Source organism: Cervus elaphus, chromosome 22 (assembly GCF_910594005.1).
Source record: "Cervus elaphus chromosome 22, mCerEla1.1, whole genome shotgun sequence".
Taxonomy (NCBI): domain Eukaryota; kingdom Metazoa; phylum Chordata; class Mammalia; order Artiodactyla; family Cervidae; genus Cervus; species Cervus elaphus.
Window position 1 is genome coordinate 9,646,133 of NC_057836.1, and position 23,789 is coordinate 9,669,921.

Consider the following 23,789-nt stretch of genomic DNA (forward strand, 5'->3'; position numbering starts at 1 on the left):
ACTCTTCTTCAACTACGAAAGGGCTGATGGCTTGTTCCCAATAGACAGTGGGTAGGGCTGAGACCCATGCAGGACCTTTGCAGCCCCAGCCAGCGACAGTCAGGTGCTGCCATGAGTCCCCTGGCAGGCAGGTGGGGCCTGGTGGCCACAGAGATGACTGACCTGAGTGTCTGAAGGCAGAGGCCAGGGTGGAAGCCATAGCTTCTAAATGTAAAGGAAGTGGTTATGTTCACAGAGGCAAGAGACTGCCAACTAAATGTGGTTCTGTTTCAAGGCCCCACATGGCTAAGTCCTGTGGGAACAAATTCCACAGCGCCTGCCACAGGGACTGAAGGAGGGGTTGCTACTCCACCTGCAACTCCCCCATGAAGGCAGCCTTGGGCAGCAGCCCCTCTAAGCAGAACCAGAGTCAAAAAAGCAAAGGGGAGACGGCCAGCAGACAAAGGAACCAGGGCCAGCTGGAGGACATGCTGGAGCGGGTGACCGGAATGGCTGGGGGCTGGGGGCACTGCTCCTGAGTTCTTAACTGGAAAGACATCACTAATGCCACCTCCCTCCCAGATGGTAGCCGCGAATGTTAAAGAGCATGAAGCGAGGGAAACGCCTAGCACGGTCCCAGCTGCACAGCAGAGCCGAGTCCATGCCACATCTGTCCTTTGGATCCTGTCCCCCAGCTTGTGGCCTCTGCTGTGGACTTGGGAGCCACCATGGGTGAGAAGCCACGTGGTGACCACTCACCGGGTACCTCCCACATGCTGGACATATTGGGATCTCACGCTCGTTCTCTCGCTGAATCCTCATCAACCTGAGGCAGGCATTCACCTCTCTCACTGTAGATAAGGAAGCTGAGGTTCAGAGGATGCCAGCTGGTCCTGGGTCACCACTGGCCGAGAAGCCTGGGTTCTTGAAGCCACAGCTGCCTGGCAGGAGAAGCTGGGCTCCTGCAGGCCCCGCCTGTGGCCGGGGCTCCAGGGCAGGGAGAACAATGGAGGTCCCCGTGGCAGCGCCTCCACCTGGAGGGGCTGGGTAGGGAACACGACACCGTCAATTTGGAACAAACTTTTATTTTGTGTGCTGGTCTGGTCGGTCCATGGCCACAGGTAAGTGGTAACTAGAAATCATTAGGAGGAGGGGAGGAGAAGGGACCAGCGGTCTGGACGCAGGAGGAGTGGTGAAGGGTTGGGGACGGAGGGGAGGGGAGGCTGAGGAAGGACCCAGCCAGGTAGGTGGGTGTCCCAGGCTAGAGAAAGAACACAGCTCTGCCCACAAGTCCACCCTAAAGTGAGGGCTTAGTCCACAGCTCAGGCCAGGCTGGCTCGGGGCCCGTGTTGCCCTCTCTGGCCCGGGCAACACCACCCCCACCCCAGGCAGTGACTCTTCCTGAGGGCTTAATGCTCTTGAGATGGGTCTGGAAGAATCTTGTTAATACCTCCTGCCTGCCCTCCCTGCTCCAATTAGAGCTTACCAATCTGGGGCTCGGGCCCTTCACTCTTGTGCTCCTGTAGCAGCCGTGCTGGGGCAATGTGGGGAAGTAGGGGTTCTGTTCCTGCCTGGCTCAGAGGAACAGTCGGCACCCCCACCAATAGGAAGGGCTGCTGAGCTGACCCTGAGTGGGCAGCCCCAAGTCCTGGTCCTCTGGCCCGAGGCCCAACAAGACTCAGAGTCCAAGTTCAAGCAGGAGGCAGCCCTGAGGAGGGCAAGGCGAGAGACTCCAACGTGACAGAATTGGCTGAGGAGGGGTCACCCCAGTCAGCTAAGCAAACAGAAGATTGTCTCAGAGGAGCAAGAAAAGCCATCAGCTGTCTCTAGGTCAAGGGCGAGGGTCAGAGATGGGGGAAGGAGGATCCTACAATCCAATCGCCAATACCCGCCCCCACATCTACGAGTTACAGCTTAAGAGCTTTTGGCATTAACTGTTTGAGGGTTCAAGAGGAGCAAGAGGGAGAAAGAGAACAGGGAACCACCACTCTTGGCTCTGCTAAGATCCCCAAGTCCCGGAAGGATGACTCCAGTACCAGCAGACACTCCCACCTGGACGCCTGCAGCCCCGAGGCGGCTCCAGGCACAGAGAATGGACACAGGGAAGGGGGGGGGCACGCCAGCCCCTGACGGTTCGCACAGACACACACAGACGGACGTACGGACAGGCAGCCAGCTAGCTCCTGGAGGCCGGTGGCCAGCCACAGAGGAAAAAGGAGAAAGACGCCCAGGGCCCTGATTGGCCGCGCTCCTGCACCTCAGACACACACCCCCACACACAATCACACACACACTAGATAAAGAGATAGATATATAATAAAAAGAATAAAAACTAAGGGCCCGGATGTACAAAAAAGGTGTGAGTGAAGAAGGCGGGGAGGAGGGTGGGAGATGGTCAGTCCTCTCTGGAAGTCTGGCCACCTTCCTCAGCTTATAAATTACAGCCCCCCTGGAAAATGGGGGTTGGGGGGAATGATGAGGCTCCAGGTGCGGCTGGGGAGGGTGAGTGGCTCCAGGGCTGCTCTGGTTCCTCTGATGGAGCCGGGGCCAGAGCACCAGGATCCCTCAGGTGATGGAGGTGGGCCGGGGAGACTCAGCAGCCGCTGGCGGGGGTCATGCAGGCCCCCTGGGACTTCACCTTGTGACGCTGGCCCCCCCGTCGCCGGCCCCCACTGCTGGGCTTGGGCTGAAAGAGAGAAGGAGGAGCTTGAGAAGCGGTGGCCTGCTGGGCCTGGGGCAGCACAGGGCACAGAGGGGCTGTGGGAAGCAGGGGCCGCCCATGAGCGAGCGGCTCTCTGGGACAGAGCTGGTGCCCACCCTGCCTTCCTCACAGGTGGCGGGTCCCAGGGATCCGGGTGTGAGGAGCAGTTCAGGGAGCACACAGCGGGCAGGAGCTAATGAGCCGCCGCTGACAGGTGCAGGGGAGGCGGCGGGGAGACTCGACAAGAGGACGAGGGGAGAGCAGCAAGGACAGGTCCAGGCGGAAGCTCTCTCCAGAGAAGGGTCAGGGAAGACCCTGGAAAGGAGCAATGTGAGGGCGCCAGGAGAGGACTCCAGGGCCCAGAGCTGGCCGGAGGTTCTGAGCGAGAGCCAAACGGACCGGGGCCCGAGGCCACCCACCCCTCAGGAGGTGCCACGTCGGGGAAGGGCCCTGAAGACAGCCTCTTTCGGACACCTGGGGCTGCAGTGTGCACACATCACTTGTACTCTCACACACACACCACTCGCTCTTACTGTGATAGGGAAACTGACATTTTTTTATTCTTTTTCATTAAAACTAAATGCTACTCCAACTCATTAAGTTGACTTCACGTAGGCCACATCTCAAGTGTGAACAATACTGCCTTAAGAGACCAAAAGCTCCCAGTTGGAGAGCACTTACAGGCCTGGAGTGTGGAGAAACACCCACTGGGGAACTCAAGGACACGACAGGCTGGCAAAGGCTGCCTGGGCTCTTTTGTGAGTCACCTCTACCCCCCAACTCTCATCCCTGCCCACCCAAGGCGGTCAGGGGCCGGACTGGCTGGGGAAGCACTCACCTGTGGCTGGAGACTGCTGGATGCAGCCAGCTGGGTGGCCCCGAGAGAGCAAGCTTCATCTCCTGGTGGGGGGCCTCCCACTGTGGGCCCTCCAGAGGGGCCCCCCTCTTCTCGTTTGGGCAGGGGACCCTTTTTCGTCGACTGCATTTTGATCTGCTGGGGCTTGGAGTTCATTGGGGAGTTGTTGGTGGTCTGCAGGAGCTGCCAGAGCCAAGGGGTGGGGGCAAGACTGGAGTTGCCGGCCATGACATGGGCTCAGCTGCCCCCGCCCCACCCCAAGGTCTCAGGGACCTCCCACTCCTGGCCTGGCTGGGCCTGGGCGAGGCAGGGAGGGCTGGAGGGTGATTAAGGGCAGTGGGGTAGCAAGATGCCCTCTCCACTCAGTGTACTCCGGCTGCCGTGGTCGGGGCTAATGTCTCACTGGCCTCTGCCCAGCCCAGAAGGGTTCCAGGCTGTTCCCCGCCCTGGCTGCTCTTCCCATAACCTGTGAACCCCAGCATCTGCTACTCAGCCCAGCTCCCAGGCTGGGGGTCCAGCCTGCCCCGAGTACCTCCTGCTGTCCGTGGAACAAGAGTCTGGGGCAAGTTTTCAGTTCAGGATTCCCAAAGAGACCAAGTGAGTCTCTCAGGAGTGGGAAGAATTTGGAGTACTGCCATCAGAATTCTTAAGAGCTACCACCCGGAAGGACTGACTCAAAGCCTTCCCTGATGATCCCAGTTCAATCTCAAAGCAGGGAACAGGTCCGACTGCATCCCCAAGGGCACTAGAGCATGTGCTAGTAGCTTCAGCCAAATCCTCAGCCAGTCCGAAGCAAGGGGGCCTTCAAGGACATGATCCTCCCCTCTCCCCAACACACACTGCAGGCCCAGGGTCACGCGGATGGGCCTAAGGCCATTCTGGAGAGAAAGCAAGCTTGAGCCTGATTTCAAGATCTCAGACAGGCTATATGGAGCAGGCGTCAGACCACTCTCTCAAGGGCCCCTACTCGAGGCCACGAATGAAGTCTGCAGAGGGGATGAGGCGGGCTCCAAGACACAAAGAGCTCGAGCCTGTGCCCCACTGCTGGCCAGCACGCGCTCCAACTGCACCCACTGCTCTAAGGGCACCGCCCCGGCCAGGCCACTGGAGCCTGTGCCCAGCTTCTCAGGGGTCGACTCCGCCTAGTCTGGACATCCTCCCACCACTCTCTCCACCAACGACTGCCATGCCTCAACTCCTCCTTCTCTCTACCGCGGCTGCCACCAAAGCCCAGAAGGACAGGAGGTCCAGGGACACCTCTCAGGGCAGCAGAGCAGATGGCACTTAGTAAGCTTTCACAGGGCTTCTCGAAAAGAGCGTGCTATGCTCACAGGCTAGAACTGGAAGGCCCCGGTACTTCCCACAGGCAGGCAAGGTGGTCCGCCCGGACATACCTTAGTGATGGTACCCACGGCCTTGGTGCGGCCTTCCCGGAACACCAGTCGCTGGTCTATGTGCAGGTACTCGGGGGTCTTGATGAAACGGAAATGAACGGTGGCCTTGTCCCCAGTGCGCAGACAGTCCTTATCCATGCTCAGGATGGTGGCCGTCTGCCTGATGCTCCCACAGTGCACTGCCAAGGGAGCCAAGAAGTCAGCAGAGGCCTGAGCCGCCCAGGGGCCTCAGGGCAGGGGAAGCAGTGAGTGAAAGCATGAACCATGCTCGAGCTGTGTGGTAGGCTGAACCTGGAGGGGCCGAGTGTGGCTAAGTGAGCTGGAGGCCTGTTCTTGGATGGATCCTGCCTCACACTCTCCCACTTTGTCCTCCACTTACAGACTGAACACAGGCACTCGGCTGGCATGCGAGCCTTCTCTGGACTTCGGGCTTCTTGATGGCAGCGCCCTCACCCACCTTGTCTTCGTCCCCCAGCACCTTAACATCATCGCCTGGCACACAGCAGCACTTGGCAGACGTCCGCCGAAGGGCTGAGTGTGAGGTCCCCGAGGGCAGCTCTGAGTCTCCAGTGCCTGGCGCAGAGCCAGCACTCGATTAGTGTTTGCAAGAATGAACAGACCACAGGCTGCAGCTTGCAGGTGGAACAGAGGGGATGGTGTCACTAAACAGGACAGAGACCTGACTCTTGGCTGCAGCTGAAACTTTGGGGTGTGGGCTGCTGGAGCCGGAGACTTCTGGCTGGCAGTGCCCTTCAACACCTACCCATAGCCTGGTACCGTGGGCTGATTGTGGTGGGGTGATGAAGGACCAGGATCTCGGCCTCAAACTCCCAGGAAGCTTGGGGATTCAGGCGTGGAGAAACCATCACCATGCCCTTCCGGATGGACGAGCGCTTGATCTGAAAACAAGAGGGAACCCCAGACCTCAGGGACAGTAATGCCATCTGGCTTCACACCCTGGTGTAGCAGGGCAGGAGTCCCTCTGTGAACCGGGACCAACAGGGCCTTGACTTCCCATTGCGCTGGACCACCAGCTTTCTAGGGCAGACTGTCCCAGGCAGACTTTAGGGCTCCGTCAGGGGTAGTTACTGGGGGTCAGGAAAGACTTCAGTCCGAAAGTCGCATTTCAGCCAGACCTTGTGGATGGGCTAGAATTAAGTAACAGGCCAAAGGGCAAAGGCAGGCAAGTACTCAAGTGGGAGAAATAGGGTAAAGCACAATACGATTGATGGAAAGTAGAAAGTCTGGCCTTGCTGGTTAATTTGTTTGGTGGGAAAAGTGGGTGACCCAGGAGCCAGCAGTCACCCCAGTCCCCTGCCCCAGGAACTGAAAGCTGAATGGCAAGAGAATCTGCTACAGACCTCAACAGCCCCGGGTAGAAAGACCCTCTGCACAGCGGGCAGGCCCTCAGCGGACCTCACCCCTGGTGCAGGGTACCACGGCCAGACACTGTGTGGAGGAGCAGAGCTCAGGAGGCCGCGGGCCTGCGTTCAAGTCCCGGTGTGCTCCCCGAGAGCCCGACAAGTCACCCAGGCTCTCTGGGCCTCAGTTCCTCATCTGTAAAAGTGAGGTCAGCACTCCCTGCCTTGCAGAGCGGCTGTTGAAAGCTGGAGGTGAGTCAGAGCCCAGCATGACGCAGAGCCCGAGGGCGCTTGTAGCTTTCTCCACTCACCTTCTTCAGCGCAAAGGAGGCAGTCTGGCCCCCGCGCACCTCCTTGACAGGCATGCGCTTGCGATGGATGGATTTGACAGCAATCGACAGGAAGTTACCCAAGGGATCTGGGCCCAGCAGCAGCGTGTCATTCAGCTTGATCAGGCCCCTCAGTGTTGTCCCGGACACCACGGTCCCCACACCCTGCAGGGAAGACCCCGGCCCAGTGAGTCCATCTGCACCACAGACTGGCCCCAGTAGCCCCGGAGGAAACACCGCTGCTCAGCCTCCCAACCCTGTTCAGTCCACCGGAACCAACGCACCGGGACGGAGTAGGTGTCGTCAATCTGAAACTCAGCAGGCTCCTCCTCCCGGTAGCTGGTGCGAGGGGAGAGGAGGTTGAGGAACATCTTTAGCAGGTCGAGGTTCTCGCCTGTGACGTTGGAGATTTGGAATATCGGGCACATCCTGGTAGGGGGGCGGTGAGGAGAGACAGGAAGAAAGGCGCTCACATGGCGAGCTCCTGCCTGAGCAGGGAGGAGCAGCAGGAGGGCTCCTGGCACAGCTGCTGCAACTGAGGGTGCCCCCACCACCCCTTCACTGGCCTCCCAGGCCCTGCCAAGCCCACCGACTCCTGCCTGAGGCCTCTCCTAACACCATTTTGTCCCTGAAATCTGTCCCCTCCTCTCTTGTCTTGGCACCACTGCCCTATTCCGGGTGCTGGTAAGTACCCCTTCGTCTTACAGCACACACATCCTTAAATCCTTAACCAACTCTCCACTGATGAGATACCAGCTGGAATCCCTCCTCCCAACACCCTGACCAGTTTATTTCTCTCAGAGTCCTATGTTCCAGCCAGACTGGAGAATCCCCCTTCTCCTCACAGCTTTTTTCATTCCCATGCCCTTGTTCATTCTAATCCGCCTGCCTGGATTCCTTCCCTCTTATCCAACTACCAAATCCTCTCATCAGGGAACTGTATTCAATATTCAGCTGTATTCAATATGAATAGCCCATCTCTAATGCCGCCTCCTTCCAGAGAATCCTCCCCAGATGGGTACCCTTGACTCCCTTTGAGTTTTCAGAAAACTTAAAAAAAAAAAAAATACTGAAGTATAGTAGTGCTAAATTTTACAGTGCTAAATTTTTCTGTAAAGTGACTCAGTTATACACATACATATATATTCAATATATATATTCTTTTCCATTATGGTTTGTCATAGGATATTGAATATGCTACACAGTAGAACCTTGCTGTTTATCCATTCTATATACAATAGCTTCCTGTCTATCTGCTATCCATGGTTAATAAAACTTCTCAAGATCAGGAATTTGACATGTTTGCTACATCTAGAATAAGGACTGTAGAGAACAGGCACTCAACAAAATGAATGAACTGAAATGGGGCCAACTGAAACATACTCCCTCTGCTGGCCAACTGGTGGTACTAAAGACAGTGCTAGGGCAGAGAGAAAAGGCCAAAATGTCGGGCTGCTCTGGGTCCTGTAGCAAACAGTCCCAAGACTATGGGAGAAGAAGCAGAGTCAACAAAATTCACTACTACCAAGAGACTATCTTTGACCAAGGAGCCAACCACCCTGACGACAAGGACTGTGCGCAAGTCAACTCTGAGTCCTCAATGCCTAAATGAAAAGACCAGCACAGAACAAACATCCAATAAATATTTATGAAATCAAGGAATTCCCTGGCAGTCAACCACTTTCACTGCTGGCCTGGGTTCAATTGTGGTAACTAAGAGCCCAAAAGTCACCCATCACGCCAAAAATACATATATATTTATAGAATCAAAGGACATGCTAATGAGTAAATGCCAAAACTCATCTGTGATTAGACAGCTTTTGAGAAACAACAGTATAAAAAAACTAGGGACCTGGTGGTCCAGTGGCTAAGACTCTGCACTCCCAATACAGGGGGCCTGGGTTTGATCTCTGGTCAGGGAACTAGATCCGGAATGCTGCAACTAAGACCCAGTGCAGCCAAATAAATAAAATAAATATACATATATTTTAAAAGTCAATAAAAACATTTATAAAAATGGCTGTGTATCTAACAAACAGCAGCCATGCGCAGTGCTAAGTGCTTTACATATATCATTGCGAACACTTACAAGAGCCCTGTGAAGAAGATGATATCCATTTCACAGATAAGGACACTGAAGTCTCAGCTAGTACTCCAACCTCAGTGAGGCTAAGCACTTGAGAATCTGGGTCACTTCATACAGCCCCTGAGCAACATCGCTGAGAGCAGAATCATCTACTTCAACCAATCGCTGGGCCTGCGCCCAAGTGACTGCTCCCTACTCATTACCTCTCAGAGCTGAAGTTGGAGGCTGTAACAATCACATCATCCTTGCTCTGCACCAGCACGGGGATCTTCCGGCAGCCCGGTGACTTCAGCAGGCGCTGCAACAGCTTCAGGGTTTCTTAAAGGGTGAAATGGAACAAGATTAGGGGACACAGCCTTCTCTTTGGCCAGGCTTCCAAGGCAAGACAGGTCCACTCATTACTGATGCAGCAGGAGACAGACAGATGCACAGTGTTAAATGCCATAATGCCTGGAGAAGAGAAGGAGGGCCAAAACTGGGTGAATGCTTGCCAGAGCAGGAGGAGACTAATGGGGAGTGTGTGCTCAGGTCACAGGTCTGAAACCTGACAGGTTTCTCCAGAGTCTCTAGAAGACTCACATCCTATAATTAAGTGACTTGGGGGTCCATGAGAAGGACAGTGTTGTTCCTAGAATGCTCTGTTTCCTGGGAAAAAATTCATCTGACAAGAGGATCTCTAGGATGTTTAGACACCTGCAGAAGCCCTTAGGAGGCCCTCCAGAAGGATCCATCTTTAACTCTCTTCCACCATCTCTAGCCAAATCTTGCAACTCTGTTTAGAAGCCTTTGGTTGCAAAAGGCCATCAGACTCTCTGCCCAAATGTCTCCATATATGCCCAGCTTAGATGGTAAACCCAACCCCTTCTGCCTAAAGCCATTTGAAAAGAGATGCCAGATTAGGGACTTCAGGGATCCTGCATTTGTAACCAGAAGGAACAATGAACAGGAGGTAACTCTAGGCCGTGCTCAGACCAAGAGCCAAACAGGGAGGAAGCAGAAGTCTCTGGGCTGGTGGACATTCGGGCCAAGGTCTACACACGGTGCAAGGAAGCACAGGATCCCAGGCTGCAGCCCTGGCGGCAGATCATCAAGGAGCCACCGTGGGTGACTGCGCCAGACTGCTGCTGCCCGCACTTACCTTGTAGGATGTTGGCAGGGCACATGTCAATCTTGGTGACCACCACAAACACAGGCACGTTGAGGGCCAACGCCAAGCCCAGGTGCTCCTTGGTCATCCCTACGATGCCAGCGTTGCTGCCCACCTGCCCCGACACAGAAAGAACTATCAGGACAAGGGGGACAGACAGTGCTGCTGGGTGGGCACAGGGGCTCAAAGGAGGCTGAGGGGAGACAGCACTCTCATCTCTGAGGCCACTGTCAGAACAGAACACAGCGGGTGCGAGTCTTGCGCCAGAAACCAAACAGCTGTAGCTGAAAGCTGGGCTGGGCACAGACCGCTTTAACCTCCCATATAACAAGATGGCCTATCAGAATCTGAGGAGACTTGGAAGCAATAAAAAAAAAGACAAACTCAGTCTGGGAAAAGAACTGTCCAGAGTCATCAAAGTGGATTCAGTTTAACATCCCTGGCCCCCAGTTACCCTATCTATAAAATGGGAGGGTAATAATATTCACTTTAGAGGGTTCACTTGAGGTTAAAATAACCAAACATGTGTCAAAAGGTCCACACAGAACTAGCAGGAATTAGGTCTTCAAGCAAGAGCCGCTGCTACTATTGTTACCATTTCTTCCTGTAACAAACATTTTCAAATATCATAAAGGCCAGTTACATGAATTAATGCACATGCACAAATGTGCCCGCAAAAGAAAGAGGAAATTCCTCTCCACTGATAACGGGGTACTCTCTAAGATATGTTTGAAGGGGAGAAAAGCAAGGTGGTATACAGCATGCTACCATGAAGAGTGGTGATTGGATCACTGTTTGAAAAAAAGCAGCTGTAAGACATTCGGAGGAACATCTGAGATAATATAAATACTTTTAGACTAGATACTATATGATATTAGTGAACTCTTGTTCATTTTCTTGGGTGCAAAAACAGTAGCAGACTGTGCGCTAAAGTATTTTAGGACCTGTGAGAGGCATTTAGGGTGAAGAGTCACAATGTCTATAATATAATCTACTTTCAATATACACACGTTTGCTGGTATGATTACAAAATATCTCTAGAGGATGTATAAGAAACTGGCAATACTGGTTGCGTCTGGAGAAAACGGAACAGAGGTAGAAGAGAGACTTCTCACTCTAAAGTGGAAAGTCTCTAAAGTCCTTAGGTACCTTGTAATTTTTGTACCATATGCATGTATTACTCACTAAAACAAAATAAGGTTAAAATTGCCATGACATATTTATACAGGGCTTCATACATTCCAGAGTGTTTTCAAGTGATGCTCTCACTGGTCATCACAGTTCCCAGGGGAGCTATCACCCCACTAACACAGATGTTCCACACGTGTTCCCTCTGCCTACACCACAACCTCTCTACCATCTTCCTCCTAAATCTTCCCATCCCTTTGACCACCTTCCCTAACCTACCCAGATATGCTTCTCTTCTTCCAACAGGGATAAGAGAATGCTCTCTCTCTGCTGTCTCTATACGTTCAAGGTTTTGGTTTGTTTTTTTTTTTTTTGGAAACTAATTGCCACGAAACAATAATCAAGTATTTCATTGTTTTACACAGAGATTTTTAGTACTTATCTCCTGACCTAAAAGTCAGATAATATATAACATCTCATCTGGGGTGAAGACATGTCCATTAATTGGCCTTGATCACTGTAGCCATGTTGGAGACCCAGGTTTAATTCCTGGGTTGGGGAGATCCCCTGGAGAAAGAAATGGCAACCCACTCCAGTATTCCTGTCCAGAAAATCCCACGGACAGAGAAGCCTGGAGGGCTACAGCCCATACGGTTGCAAAGTGACTGACACTAACTAACTGTAGCTCAGTTAGAAAAAAGCTCATTTTAAACCGATTTCTATACCCTTCTTAATTTTAATCCAACAACTGCCCCAAATACACTCTCTGCTCTTCCTCTAAAACCCCTTTGGGAAGAGCAGCTTTCCTTAGCCAGTCAAGGTTGGTAAGGGTCCTTTGCAATGTCCAAAGATTCAGGAGACGAAACCACACTGAGACCCTGAGAACCTTGGGCAGAGAGCTGACGAGCGTGTTCACACATATGCTCTGCCTCTCTTGCTCTCCAGTCTGGAGAAAATTTGCCCAAGAACTTGTTCGTTGGGCAACTTGATCAAGTTTGTGCTGAACAGATGCTTGCGTTTACTACACTTATTAATACAGGCAGCTGGAGGGACTGAGAAATGGGGAAGGGCTTTGAGAAGGATTTGCCAAAGAAAAACCAGCTTGCCTGCACTCCGTGAAAGCTGTGAAGTCGTGACCAAGGCTGTGGGCCTCAGACTCCTACTCTCTGGCCAGGAAGATTCAAGAGACCCAACTGCGGGGTTCACAACGTGATCCAGCCCAGAAGCCTCTGCTCCCTTCCCTCTTCAGTTTATCCACGTGGTGAGGTGCTGAAAAGTCTATTCCCACCAGACTGTGAGCTCTAGGGGCGCTCAGGACAGCCTGTTCATGGCTCTATTTTCAGGCCTGGCACGGTGCCAGGCACACAGAAGCCTCTCAACAAGTAGCTGTGAGAAGCGGACACCAGTTCCAGGCTTCAGAAGAGACCACCTCTCCAGCCCCTCAGTGGCTGTCTGTGTTCTCTCCTCCATTTCGTCGCCAGGCCACCCTGTCTCTGAGGGTGCTGCCCAATATCATCTCAAAATAGCCCGGCCCCAGGAGGAAACACCTCTGAAAGGTGGTGTTTCCTTTCAGAAGGTAGTAAGAAACGCCCCAGGAGAACCCTCCTCTACACCTCTCTGAAAAATAAGAGAGGTCTACAAATGGCACCTTGGTTTCTTTTTGAGGATCTCTTCCTGGCTTCACCTAGGAGAAAGATCAAGGTATACCCATGAGAAGATCGGGCACCACTGTAACACTTGTGGTCCTTATCCGGTTTCAAAGCCCTAAACCAAAAGGCTCCTGCCTCAGAACAATTTTAAACACTTGCATACCACCACATCCCAGGAGCCTAGCCGAAGACCCCCGCCCTCCTCAGCAGCACCTCACTTACCATGAGCATGCAGAAGTCAGGCAAATGGCCGGTCATGCCAAAGACAGTGGTCTTCAGGTACTTCTCATGGCCAGCCAAGTCGATGAATGTAATCACCTTAGTGGATTTCTCACAGATCTTTGTCCACTCCAGGCTGCCACCGTGGCTGTCTGGCTTGTTTACCACATTTCCTTCACTGTCAAAGCCCAGAATGTCGTTGCCCACACTGCTGGTGCGACCCGACTCAATCTCATGTTTGTGGCGGAAGAGTTTCTGGCGGGCAAAGCCTCGCCCATTGTCCAGCTCCCCATGTGTCAGGACCCCCAGAAGCGTGCTTTTGCCAGCATCCACGTTGCCCACAACCGCTACCCTGCATGTACACAAACCCATACATTTGTGTGAGAGTTGGTGGGTGAGTGAAGTGAACCCCAGCAACTGGACCTGTAGGGACGGGCTCACCCCTGAGCCTCTCCAGCTCTCTGCTCCTTCGAGTCAGGGGTGAGCACATTGGGAATGCTCTTGGAGCTGTACCCAGGGACTAGAATGTTACTCAGGAGGAACTGAGCTCCCCAACAGGAGCCCTAAAGCCAAGAGGGGCACACGATGCTCTCCTCCATGACCCTGGTTTCTAGCCGCCCAGGCTGAGGGGAGGGCAAGTACCCCCACAAAGTGGCCACAGAACGCAGGGCTGGCCTCCCTCCCACTCTTTCCAAATGGGAGGATTTAAAGATGAAAAAGTACAGAAACAGAGAATGGAGCCACTGATGTCACTGGACACTCTTTTCAGGCCTTGGGATGCAAAAGGATGAAGTGAGTGTCCCAGTGTCAAAGGCTCAATCACCATTCTCTATGGTGCCCAGGACCCCAAGGTCATGCTGCAGGGGACCTGGAATCATTCAGGGGCCCCCTCACCTGACTTCCAGGAAGTCATTGTCTCCTACTCGTTTTCGGACCAGGTAATCGCGCACACGGCCCCCAGCTTCTTGCCGCTCCCGCAGGAGGATGACATCAGCCTCTATCTGCTCTGCCATACTCTTCACGGTGGCGTAGGAGGCCTCCATGTCAGCTTCACTCAGCCCGTACTCAGTCCCATCTGGTGACAACAGTCCACACGTCAGCCTGCCACCAAGTCAGCCAGTTAACCACCCGTCACCAGGGCCCCACCCTGGGCACTGCAGAACATGGCTCTCTCTCTGACACTTCCAACACTTGGGCACGTGTGGAGTTCATAAGTAACAGGGCTTCCCCATTAAGCAGGGCAGTCATTAATTTCTTCAATGGTAATCACGGAGACTCTCCCAGGTTTCATGCCAAGTCTCACGCTGGGTATGGGGAATACAGGTGCCCTTGGCGGGTTCACAGCCCAGCGGGAGAGACAGGAAATTAATTAATTGCCATACCGCTTGAGTGCTGTACTACAGAACGGTACAGAGAGAATGTAAAGCATGAGCAACTAGCATTGCCTAGGGAAGCTGAACACAGCTTTGCAGGGCGCTGACTCCAAGCTGGGACTCCGAACATGAAAAACGGGCCTGCAGAGAAAGGAGGGAAGACATGCTAGGCAGCAGAGCAAAGCAAGGAGCCCGGCAGATCACGGCACACTCAGGAACCGAGAAGCAGCTTGGTGTGCTGGGGAGCAAGATGTCAAGTGGCAGGAGACCACATGACAGGTGGAAATGGTTAGGCAGGTGAACATCACACAGCAGCAACACACACATATACCAGGGAGGGAAGCCTTGGGGGCTACACGGGGGAGTAACATGATCAGATCGCCGTGGGACAGAAAGATCTCTTGAGCAGCAGTGTAAAGTGTATGCTGGCAAGCGAGAGACCAGAAACAGGGAGCCAAGTTTAGGAAGGAATTCTAATAATACAGTCAAGAGATAACAAGGATAGGAGACAAAGGAAAATAGGGAGAGAATTTACGAATGGCTTTAGGGACAGATTTTTCACGGAGGTGGCTCAGGTGAAATGTCCAGCAAGGAGCTGGAAAAAATGAGTCTGAATTTAGGATGAAGAAGGACGGACCAATCAACCAGTAATTTATGGAGTGCCTACCGTCTGACAATCTGGTCAGGTGCTTCCCACACGGAGTCATATTTAATTTCCAGAGTAGCTGCCTCCGCTTTCCTCCAGCCTGTCTCCCCGAGAGCACCCCTGCTCCTTCCCTGGGCTCACCCCCAGCATGTGCCCAACCTCTTTTCTTTTCTGCCTCTCAAGACCCTGCAGCTCCTTCTCTCATCTGCTTCCACTACCTCCCCTTACAAACAAGCTCAAGTCATTCCTAAACTAAACGAGACCCAACGCTTCTTCCTGTGCCCCAGCAAATGTACTGTGCTACCATCCCCGCCAGAGGACACTTGGTGACTGTATTTCCTCACCACCTACTCACTGATCTGCTGCCTCTGGAAAAAAACTGGCTTTCAAGCCATCAGTGGCCTTCTACCTTCATCCAAAGTCCTTTTCTCGAGCCCTGCAGAGTCAACGCCACTGGCCACTGTCCCTCTGTTGACTGAAGCATCTCACTCCGACTCTGCTGCCTTATAACCTGAACTCTTTTTTTCCTTCTATTTATTTACTTTTGGCCATGCCTCGCCACATGTGGGATTAGTTCCCCAACCAGGGATTGAACCAGTGCCCCCTGCACTGGGAGCCCAAAGCCTTGACCACTAAACCACCAGGGAAGTCCCCCAAATTCTTCTGCTTCACCTCCTGCCCTCTGGTTCCTCCTTCTGTCTCCTCTGCTGGCTCTTCCTGCTCCTGCCCCTCGATGTCAGCCTTTTTCAGTAGTTGGTCAGTGGCCCTCTTCTCTGTCCTTGAACATGCCCCTCGACTATCTGAATATTCTATGACTTCCACTGTCATTTGAAAACTACAAAAAACATTCATAACTAGTCCTCTTCCCAAAGCTCTATCCACTCCCTTTCTAAACAACAGCACAAAAACTAACAGCATTAACAAAGCATGTCAGTCCTCCCTGTAGCCCTATGAGTTAGATACTACTGTTCCCATTTAGTACTGGGGTACACAGAACCCAGAGGTCTCAGAGCTGGGAGGGAACAGAGGGGCCATGGGTCTTCTGATTCCACACCTAGAGCCTTTTCCTTTGGCAAGGGCTCCTCCTAATGTCAGACCAGTTCCTCCTGCTACCTTCCCTGTTTCTGATGACACTACTATCCTTCCAGTCACCCAAGATTAATATTCATCACTCCAGTCCTGCAAAGTCTAGCTTTCCTTGTTCCTGCTCTCCTTTCTTTGCCAGTCCAATGTCACCAGCCTGATTCAGGCCCTTATTTACCTGTATCACCACAAGATCCCTGTCTTAGCAAATCCCATCTGTTTCCTCCAACTCATCCTGCATAGATGCACAAGCTCAAGTTCATAAATAATGCACAGTTCTGACGTTGTCGCTTTTGAGTCAAAGCCTTGGAAGGGCTCCCCAGGCCCGGCAGTGTTCAGTTCTAATTCCTTAGAGGTGTCCATTTACTCCACCCCTTCCCCATCCTCCCCTCCTAAATTCTGTTCCAGTGCAGATGGCCCAGTCACCATCTCCCATGTTGTCTGCACTTTGCCAGCTCTACACCTTTGCTCATGTATTTCCTACCCTGGAAAGCCCATCGGCACATCTCCACTTGTCAAAAGCCTACCCATTCTGCTCCCTTATGAAATTTACCACGGAATAGTGTTTCAGATATGTTTTCACCCACTATACACAAGCATCTCAAGGATAAGGACCATATCTCAAACATCCCTGGACACTCCATGAGGGGTGCCTTTCCTATACCAAGTCTGCAAATGTCTGCAAAATGCTAAAACAAATGAACAAAAAGGGAGCAGCTGGGTCAAGGAGCTTCTAAATGCATGGCCAACTGAGCTCTGGGAATCTTCAGGATTAGGGAAGGGCTTGGAACTGTTCCTGAGAGAAGGCCAGCTGCCTTGCCATTCTGGCCAGACTCCAAACTCTATCCAACCTTTTCTGCTTCTGTTACAGTGAAAAGCAATGCTTTCAGGCTCTATCTCACACCAGGGGGCAATCAACAGTGTCACCTATCCATCCAGGGCTCCCTCCCACCTATCCATCCAGGGCTCCCAGTATTCTGTGACTGAAAATACCCCCAGTCACATCAGCCTTCTCCAGCATGTCCTCACTTGGTAGGAGTGGGAAAAAAGCTGAGGAGAAAAGTCAGAGGTCCAATCACTAAGGGCCACATATTAAGCCATGCGGGAAGCTAGTCAGATTTTGGTCCTGCCTCCTGACTCACCCTCCTGCTCAACATGCAGCAGGGGGTCCCCAAACTTTTAGGACACAAATCTAACTGCTTTGGTATGGCATTCAAAGACTCTCAGAGCTGGGCCCTGACTACCTGTCCAGTCTCCCTTCCTGACACTCCCAATCTCACCCTCACTCCCACTTTACTGAATCACCTCTGATCTACCAAATACTCCACAATCACAATGCCTCCATGCCTCTGTGCTTGTGGCTTTCTCAGCTCACTCACTACTGCCTCCACTCATCTAGGAAACTCCTATTCATCCTTTAGAATTCACTCATCGGGCACCTCCTCCTTTAGAAAGACTTTTTAAGCCTTCTTTGACCCTGCCACAAAGTTGTCATACTCCTTCCACACTTCCTGAGCTTTTAATGCAGTACCTACTTCTTAGAAAGTCATGATTTAATATTTGAGGAACAAACAAGGCTCTTTTTGAAAGAGATTTCATGGTAAATCAATTATAACCTGGAACCTTTAAAAAATGACTACTCTACTAATAGTAGCTAAGCATTTATATAGTGCTTACTACATGCCAAGTGTTAATCCTCACCATGATACCAAGGGCTAGATTCTACTATTATCTCCATTTTAAGGCAAGGGAAAGAACCCGTAAGGCAAACAGACCTGCCAGGTTCCAGAATCTAACCTAACTACAGAACTTGAACTAACTAATCACGGTGCCTCCTTTTAATATCAATCTTTAGAATGTATATTTAAAGAGCACACTCCTCTGCCCTGCTTAGAATTTTTTAAAAACCTAGTTTATCCATACAAATTTCTCTGAGGTGGGGGTGGTGGATGTACCATTAGCCCCATTTTACAGACGAAGGAAGCAGTAAACAGAGGGGAAGCACCAAATACACACAGGAAGTCAGTGATGAAGTTGACCCCTGGGGGCTTTGCATCTAGTTCAGTCTTCCATTTGAAGTTCAACTTGTTTAACTAGTTGCTATCTTTTTCTACCTCTAAAGAATTCCAGCAGGAAGGAGTCACTATGAATCTAATAGCATCCAATTGGTAGATGCCAAGATAATGCTTGGGTGTGTAAGATACATGTTAATGAATGTCTGTTCTTATGCTTTGCCATGGGAGGGTTAATTAACTGTGAGCCATCAAGGTTTGGTAAAGTTCACTAAGAGTTCATATTAAAGAATAAGGGAGCAGTGGGGGCTTTAAGGGACTTCTCTGGTGGCTCAGACTGTAAAGAATCTGCCTGCAATGCAGGAGACCGGGGTTCAATCCCTGGGTTGGGCAGATCCTCTGGAGCAGGGAATGGCCACCCACTCCAGTATTCTGGCCTGGAGAATTCAATGGACAGAGGAGCCTGGCTGGCTAGGGTCCATGGGTTGCACAGACGAACTCAACTGAGCTTTAAGAATCTGCGTCTTCAACAAACAGTCCCAAGACTTGTCAGAATTGACCTAGGTGTTGTTTTCTTCAATTTTGTAAGTTTGAAGTGACCTTTAAGAGGTTCATCCTATTATAGCAGGCCAGATGTGACACAAAGGCTTTTCAAAAGGCTACCAATGAGCCCCTAGTCACCAAATGGAATGGCTTTTTCTGAACCTAACTCTCCCTACTGTCTCTGTAACACTTGACAATGCTGACCATCTCTCTCTCTCTCTCTTTCTCAACATGAACCTCTTGCTTTGCCTATCTCTCTCACCATGCCTTCTTTAAAGTGATAAGACCTGAAACTGGGGAGGTGGCAGCAAAGACAGAAAGGAAAGGATAAACATGAGAAACATTTCAAAGGGAGGCAGAGCAGACCCTTCTTCCGTGTGTCAATTTTATAGCATTTCTAAACGCTATTTTCTACTGAAGTTAATTATGTATATGCCATCTTTCCTTCTCAGGACAGAGGCCAGATTTTAAGTATCCAAAAGTGTTTTGCAACAGTGTCAAGACCTTAGAAGGATACTTAATAAATATTTGTCAAACAGCTCAAAACTGATTTTGAGATTTCTACCATCTTAGACTCACACTATAAAAGAATTATTACCTGTCTTTATAAAAACCTACATTCAGTAAAGAGAACTAGTCCTTTAATGATGCACGGAGGTCTACTTAAACTTCTTGCAAAAATGACAGACAAGATCTAGTACAGGCTAAATCGATAGCTGTTAAACAAGCCCAGCTGCCATTTTAGCAAAGATAATGTCTAAATGAAGATAAGAGTAAATAAGCAGGCTTTGCATTGAGAGTATAAACTAGGAATGACCAGGGGCAGGAAGCCCAGGATATAATCTGGGATTCTGTCAGGGGGATGGCTTTCCTCTAAAACAATGGGCCCCTAAAGTGGAATAAGAGGGCTGGGGGGCAATAACAAGTCCCTTCCAGAATGGCAACAAGCCTACATATGTGATAGGATCTCACAGCTATTCCCACTGAATAGTCAGTGTGGATCAGGGCAAGGCAGCCTTGCTGAAGAGAGGAATTCTGGATGTCCTTTCCTTGCTGACATCAAGAAGTATCACAAAGGTTCTCTGCTAAGCAGGCAACAAGTAGCAATGGGATTGGGAAATCAGGTTTGGAGGGGAAGATCTAGAGCTGCCTAGGGAAGACTTACTTCTAGACCTAACTGTGACTTACTCTATTATCTCAGACAAGAAGTTTCCTTGCTTTGTGCTTCATCACACCTTATGCAAATACAGCATACTAGAAGCAGAAAAGAAGCATCTGTAGACTCTCTTGGAAAGTGAATCTTTAAAGTCAAGCACATTAGGACCACTAAGGTGGGAATTAACATTATCACTGTACTTTCACATTCTCCCAAACTGTTCTGCAGACACTAAAGAATCACTGCAACTGAGACACACGAACAGGAAAAGTTGATAAAAGAGGGAAAATGTGCTCTAAATAATGTTTTTAAAAATAAAGTGAAAGGAAAACTATGCTCACCTGATCCCTGCCCAATGACATATATGGTCTCTCCGCATCCCTCGTCCATCCTCTCCCACATTTGCCGAAGCAGGCTGTCATACTGCTCTGATGTAGGGCTCACTAGAACCAGCTAGAAGAGAAACCAACAGCCTTAGGACCGCACTTACTAGAAGAGCACCACAGCCAAAGCAGATCAACAGCCTGACCAAAGACCCTGACTGAACCCCACTGTGCCCTGACCTAAACTAGCTTCGCAGCCCTCTCATGGCCTCTTTGCCTCTCCTCAAATAGCCTTTGAGCTCAAGGCCTTGTGAGTATGTTCGAACCCCAACCCACAGAAAAGAGGGTGTGAGCAGCCTGCCTCCTGCTGCTTAACAGGAGGGGCAGGACCCACAGGGACTGACAATGTGGCATTGTAGGTAGAAATTAATGAGCAGTGCTTTACACCTACATGCCAAGGTCTTCTACCTGCAGCTTGCAAATCACAGGACAGGGATCTCATATACTGCCATGCTCTCCATCCAAGGCCAATGGTTCCCATAATAACATAAGAATTCTGTTCCATCTTGCCTTGGCTATCTTGATTATTTAGGAATCGGCAGTAAAAACTGCTGCAAGATTTATCTTTATCCACAAAACACCCTTACCTCTAAGATGGGTATCAGCACCATCATTTTGTGAATTTCTGCCAATAACATTAAAATATCAACCACTTATTTGAGGAGGCTGTTTACCAACAGGCATGTCAAATCCCATTCTCTAACTGTCATATGTGACCTTGGACAAAGAACTTAACCTCTGAGTCTCAGTTTTTTAGTCTACAAAATGGAGATACTATCACCTACCTCCTAAGGCTACTGTAGAGACCAAATAAGATAACATGTAAAGCAGCCACTCCACAGCTCAATAAGTGGTAATTACAGTTTTCTCCACCCAGTCATTCCTAGATGAAACTAGCTACCGCAATTCACTAATTCTCTCTCTCTTTGGAAGCTCTCGGAGTCTTATGTCCATCCCCACATTTAACTATCACAAATATATACACTTACAGCTTCTAACCTTTTCCTCAGGAATCAGTCTATTCAACCCATCTCTTCTCTCTCGTCACATCAGTTTTTTTCAATATCATCAATATTAATTTACATATAGCTTCTTTAAAATAATGAGAAGGACTTCCTCAGCTTCATGACGAAGACACACCTCCCTATCCTGGAACATTAAATAAGTTGGTCAGGAAATAAATCTGTTTGCAACTCTGCAGGGCCATTTCCCACTGTTTTCAGGCTTCTTCAGCACCTTGGCCATGAACTGACATCTAGTTCATCTGCTTCCGAGTCAAGTGCATCTCTTACAATTTCCTGAGTTGACTCATCAGAGCTTGTACTTTGAACCTAGGTGCTGGGTCTTCTGCATTGTGTCCCATTGCCTCATACACTTCCCCTGATCATCCTCTTTGAACCCGGCCAGCCTCATTATAGCATTAGAGGCACCAGAGAGGACCCTGTGCTAAGGTGGAGCGCTGTCTTCTAAGTGCTCAGTGGAGACTAGAGGGAGAGAGTTGTTGGTTTCAAGAAAGTTCTCTCCAGTTTAAATCAAGTTTCGTGCAGTTTTGTCACCACAGACTAAAAAAGTCACAAATGTTTTCAAAACTCATTAAATATTTCTATTGTAAGTATCCAACAACAGGTAGGAGGTGGGATGGGTGTGCTATCTTGCATCAGCAGCTATTTAATCTGCACAGAGAACCATCAGTTCCTTCAATTCCCTTCCAACATTTACTGAGTAGTAAGTAACCAGCAGTGTAGTAGATTTCTTACATACGTTTCTCATTTTTACTACCTATTTGTACTAAAAAGATGATGAAGCTGGAGAACTGAGAGGTTAAGACACTTTCCCAAGGTCACAGAACCTTTTTAACTGGCAGGGCAGGAAAGGGAACCCAGTCCGGTCCGACTCCCAAGCTGGCATTCTTTCCTTTAGCAACGTTAGGAACCTTCAAAACGCCAACCCCAAATTATACTTAATTATTTATCCCCGCCCCCACCAACGCCAAGCAGAAGGTTGAGCCCTTAAAATCCTGCCCACCTTCTCAAAAGCTCAGAAAACACGATCTAAAAAGTCTTTCATTATTCCATTCATACAAGATAAGGTTCCACTCCCAGAAGACGAAACTATGGGTCATGTCCATCTTTCACTTTTGTTTTGGGTGGATTTCTAAAGGAGATATTCTTGACTGAGTGACTACTTAATATTTCCTTTCTCGACACCAGGAAGAGCCGCAGCTGCCTCCCGGCTCCCCCTCGGACTACCTGATCCTCCCGCGCTCGCCCTGCCCGAGCCACCTTCGACCCACGGCTGCCGTGGGCAGTCCACGGAGAGAGTCCCTCTCGATCTCCCGGGGAGGCGGCATCGCGTGGGGACCGTCACTGCGCGGGCAGCTGCCGGCGTCGGGCGCCCGCGTTCCACGTGGCGGAGCCGAGGGGTTGTGATCTCGGCGGGAGCCGGACGGCTGGGAGGCCGGGTGGGCGCCACCAGAGACGGACGGCGGTGTCCGCGGGCAGCCGGAGCCGCCCCTCGCCCGGGAGCCCGCAGCGCGTCCCGCACTTACAGGTGGGAGGGCTCGGCGCCTCCCGCCCCCGCCGTCGCCCCAGAGACGGCTCGGCCCACCGCCCGGTTCCCCCTCAGTGCCCCGTCCTCTCAGCCGCCGGCGCCCGGGGCCTACCTTGCTGGTGAGGTCCAGCTCCGGTTCGCCGTTGAGCGCCTCGCCGTCCTCGCTGCAGTCCGAGTCGAAGCCGCCATGGAGCCGGGCAGCAGCCGCCGCGGCCCTGGCCGCCCCCGGAGAGCTGGGCTCGGGGGCGAACATAGAGGCCGGGACCGGCGACTCCATCGGGGAGCGACTCCGCTCCGCCGCCATCTTTAATAACTTAGGCTAATTCGTAGCCGGCCTCCCCTCCCTCCTCAGCTTATTTGCCTAAACTATGCGCGACCACGCCCCCAAACCGTATCAGAATAATTTATGCGAAACTTCTCCCGCCGCGTAGAGGGTGACACGTATCTCTAGCTAAGAAACAATCGACCGGCCGCCTCGGCCACCAATCGCTACAGCTCGTTCAAGTACCTAATGAATAATTAAAGAGGCCCAAAGCCCAACAACAAAAGTCTGGGACGTCACGCACCTTGATCGTAGCTTGCAAGTGGGCAGCACAGTGTCCACGCTACCGGCCTGGAGCCTTCCCGCCAATGGGAGCAGAGTGGAGTACGACTGACACATCAGCCAACCAATAAGGAGAGAAATACACACCGAGTTTACCCTTACCGCCCATCACTCCCCTAGTTTTCAGAGGCGGTGCTCAGCTTCCAAATCCTGCAGCAAGATTGTCGAGGGCGGAGAGCCTTCCGATGATAGACACGGGGAAGGCCCAATCCAGTCTTCGGATAAGTCCCGCGCCGGGGCCACCGCCCACGGAGATTGTAAAGTGCGCAAGGCACCTCCCACTCAACTCAATGACTCCAGGGCTGTCACTGAAGACGAATTTTTGAACTGCTGGCAATCTCCAGGCAATTTTAATAGTAGGATCGATGCCTGGAGTACTATAGCAGCCAGAGCGCGGCAATTAATTAAACGCTGACCTTAGGGAGAATTCCCCATTCATTGCCTCTGCGGAGAAAGCAATTACAAGACAAATATGAGGCGACCAGCTCAAACAGAAGCCAAAAGTACCTCACCACATTTGTAAACTGAAAGGCGAAACTCTAGTGTCTGCTAACGTAGCTTCCTATGGGAGATTCTTCCAGTGTTATCAG

General features: G+C 51.2%; 1 protein-coding gene across 1 annotated transcript; it reads right to left on the reverse strand.

Moving 5' to 3' along the window:
• Positions 1-1,044: 1,044 nt before the first annotated feature.
• On the reverse strand, positions 1,045-23,192 carry GTPBP1 (GTP binding protein 1). The gene is made up of 12 exons (XM_043882390.1): positions 22,708-23,192; positions 20,004-20,115; positions 13,744-13,924; positions 12,853-13,201; positions 9,845-9,968; positions 8,910-9,024; positions 6,905-7,049; positions 6,603-6,785; positions 5,694-5,829; positions 4,931-5,109; positions 3,519-3,719; positions 1,045-2,665 (listed from the first exon to the last, which is right to left on the reverse strand). Exons 1-12 carry the CDS (start codon positions 22,897-22,899, stop codon positions 2,573-2,575), a joined length of 2,010 nt encoding a protein of 669 aa, XP_043738325.1. The 5' UTR covers positions 22,900-23,192; the 3' UTR covers positions 1,045-2,572.
• Positions 23,193-23,789: the final 597 nt, after the last annotated feature.

Coding starts and splice junctions, on each gene's coding strand:
- GTPBP1 (XM_043882390.1), bottom strand. CDS start 22,899: ATGGCGGCGGAGCGGAGTCGCTCCCCGATGGAGTCGCCGGTCCCGGCC. Junction 6,786..6,904: donor ACGACACCTACTCCGTCCCG/GTGCGTTGGTTC, acceptor TCTTCCCTGCAG/GGTGTGGGGACCGTGGTGTC. Junction 3,720..4,930: donor CCGTGGGTACCATCACTAAG/GTATGTCCGGGC, acceptor TGGCTCTGGCAG/CTCCTGCAGACCACCAACAA.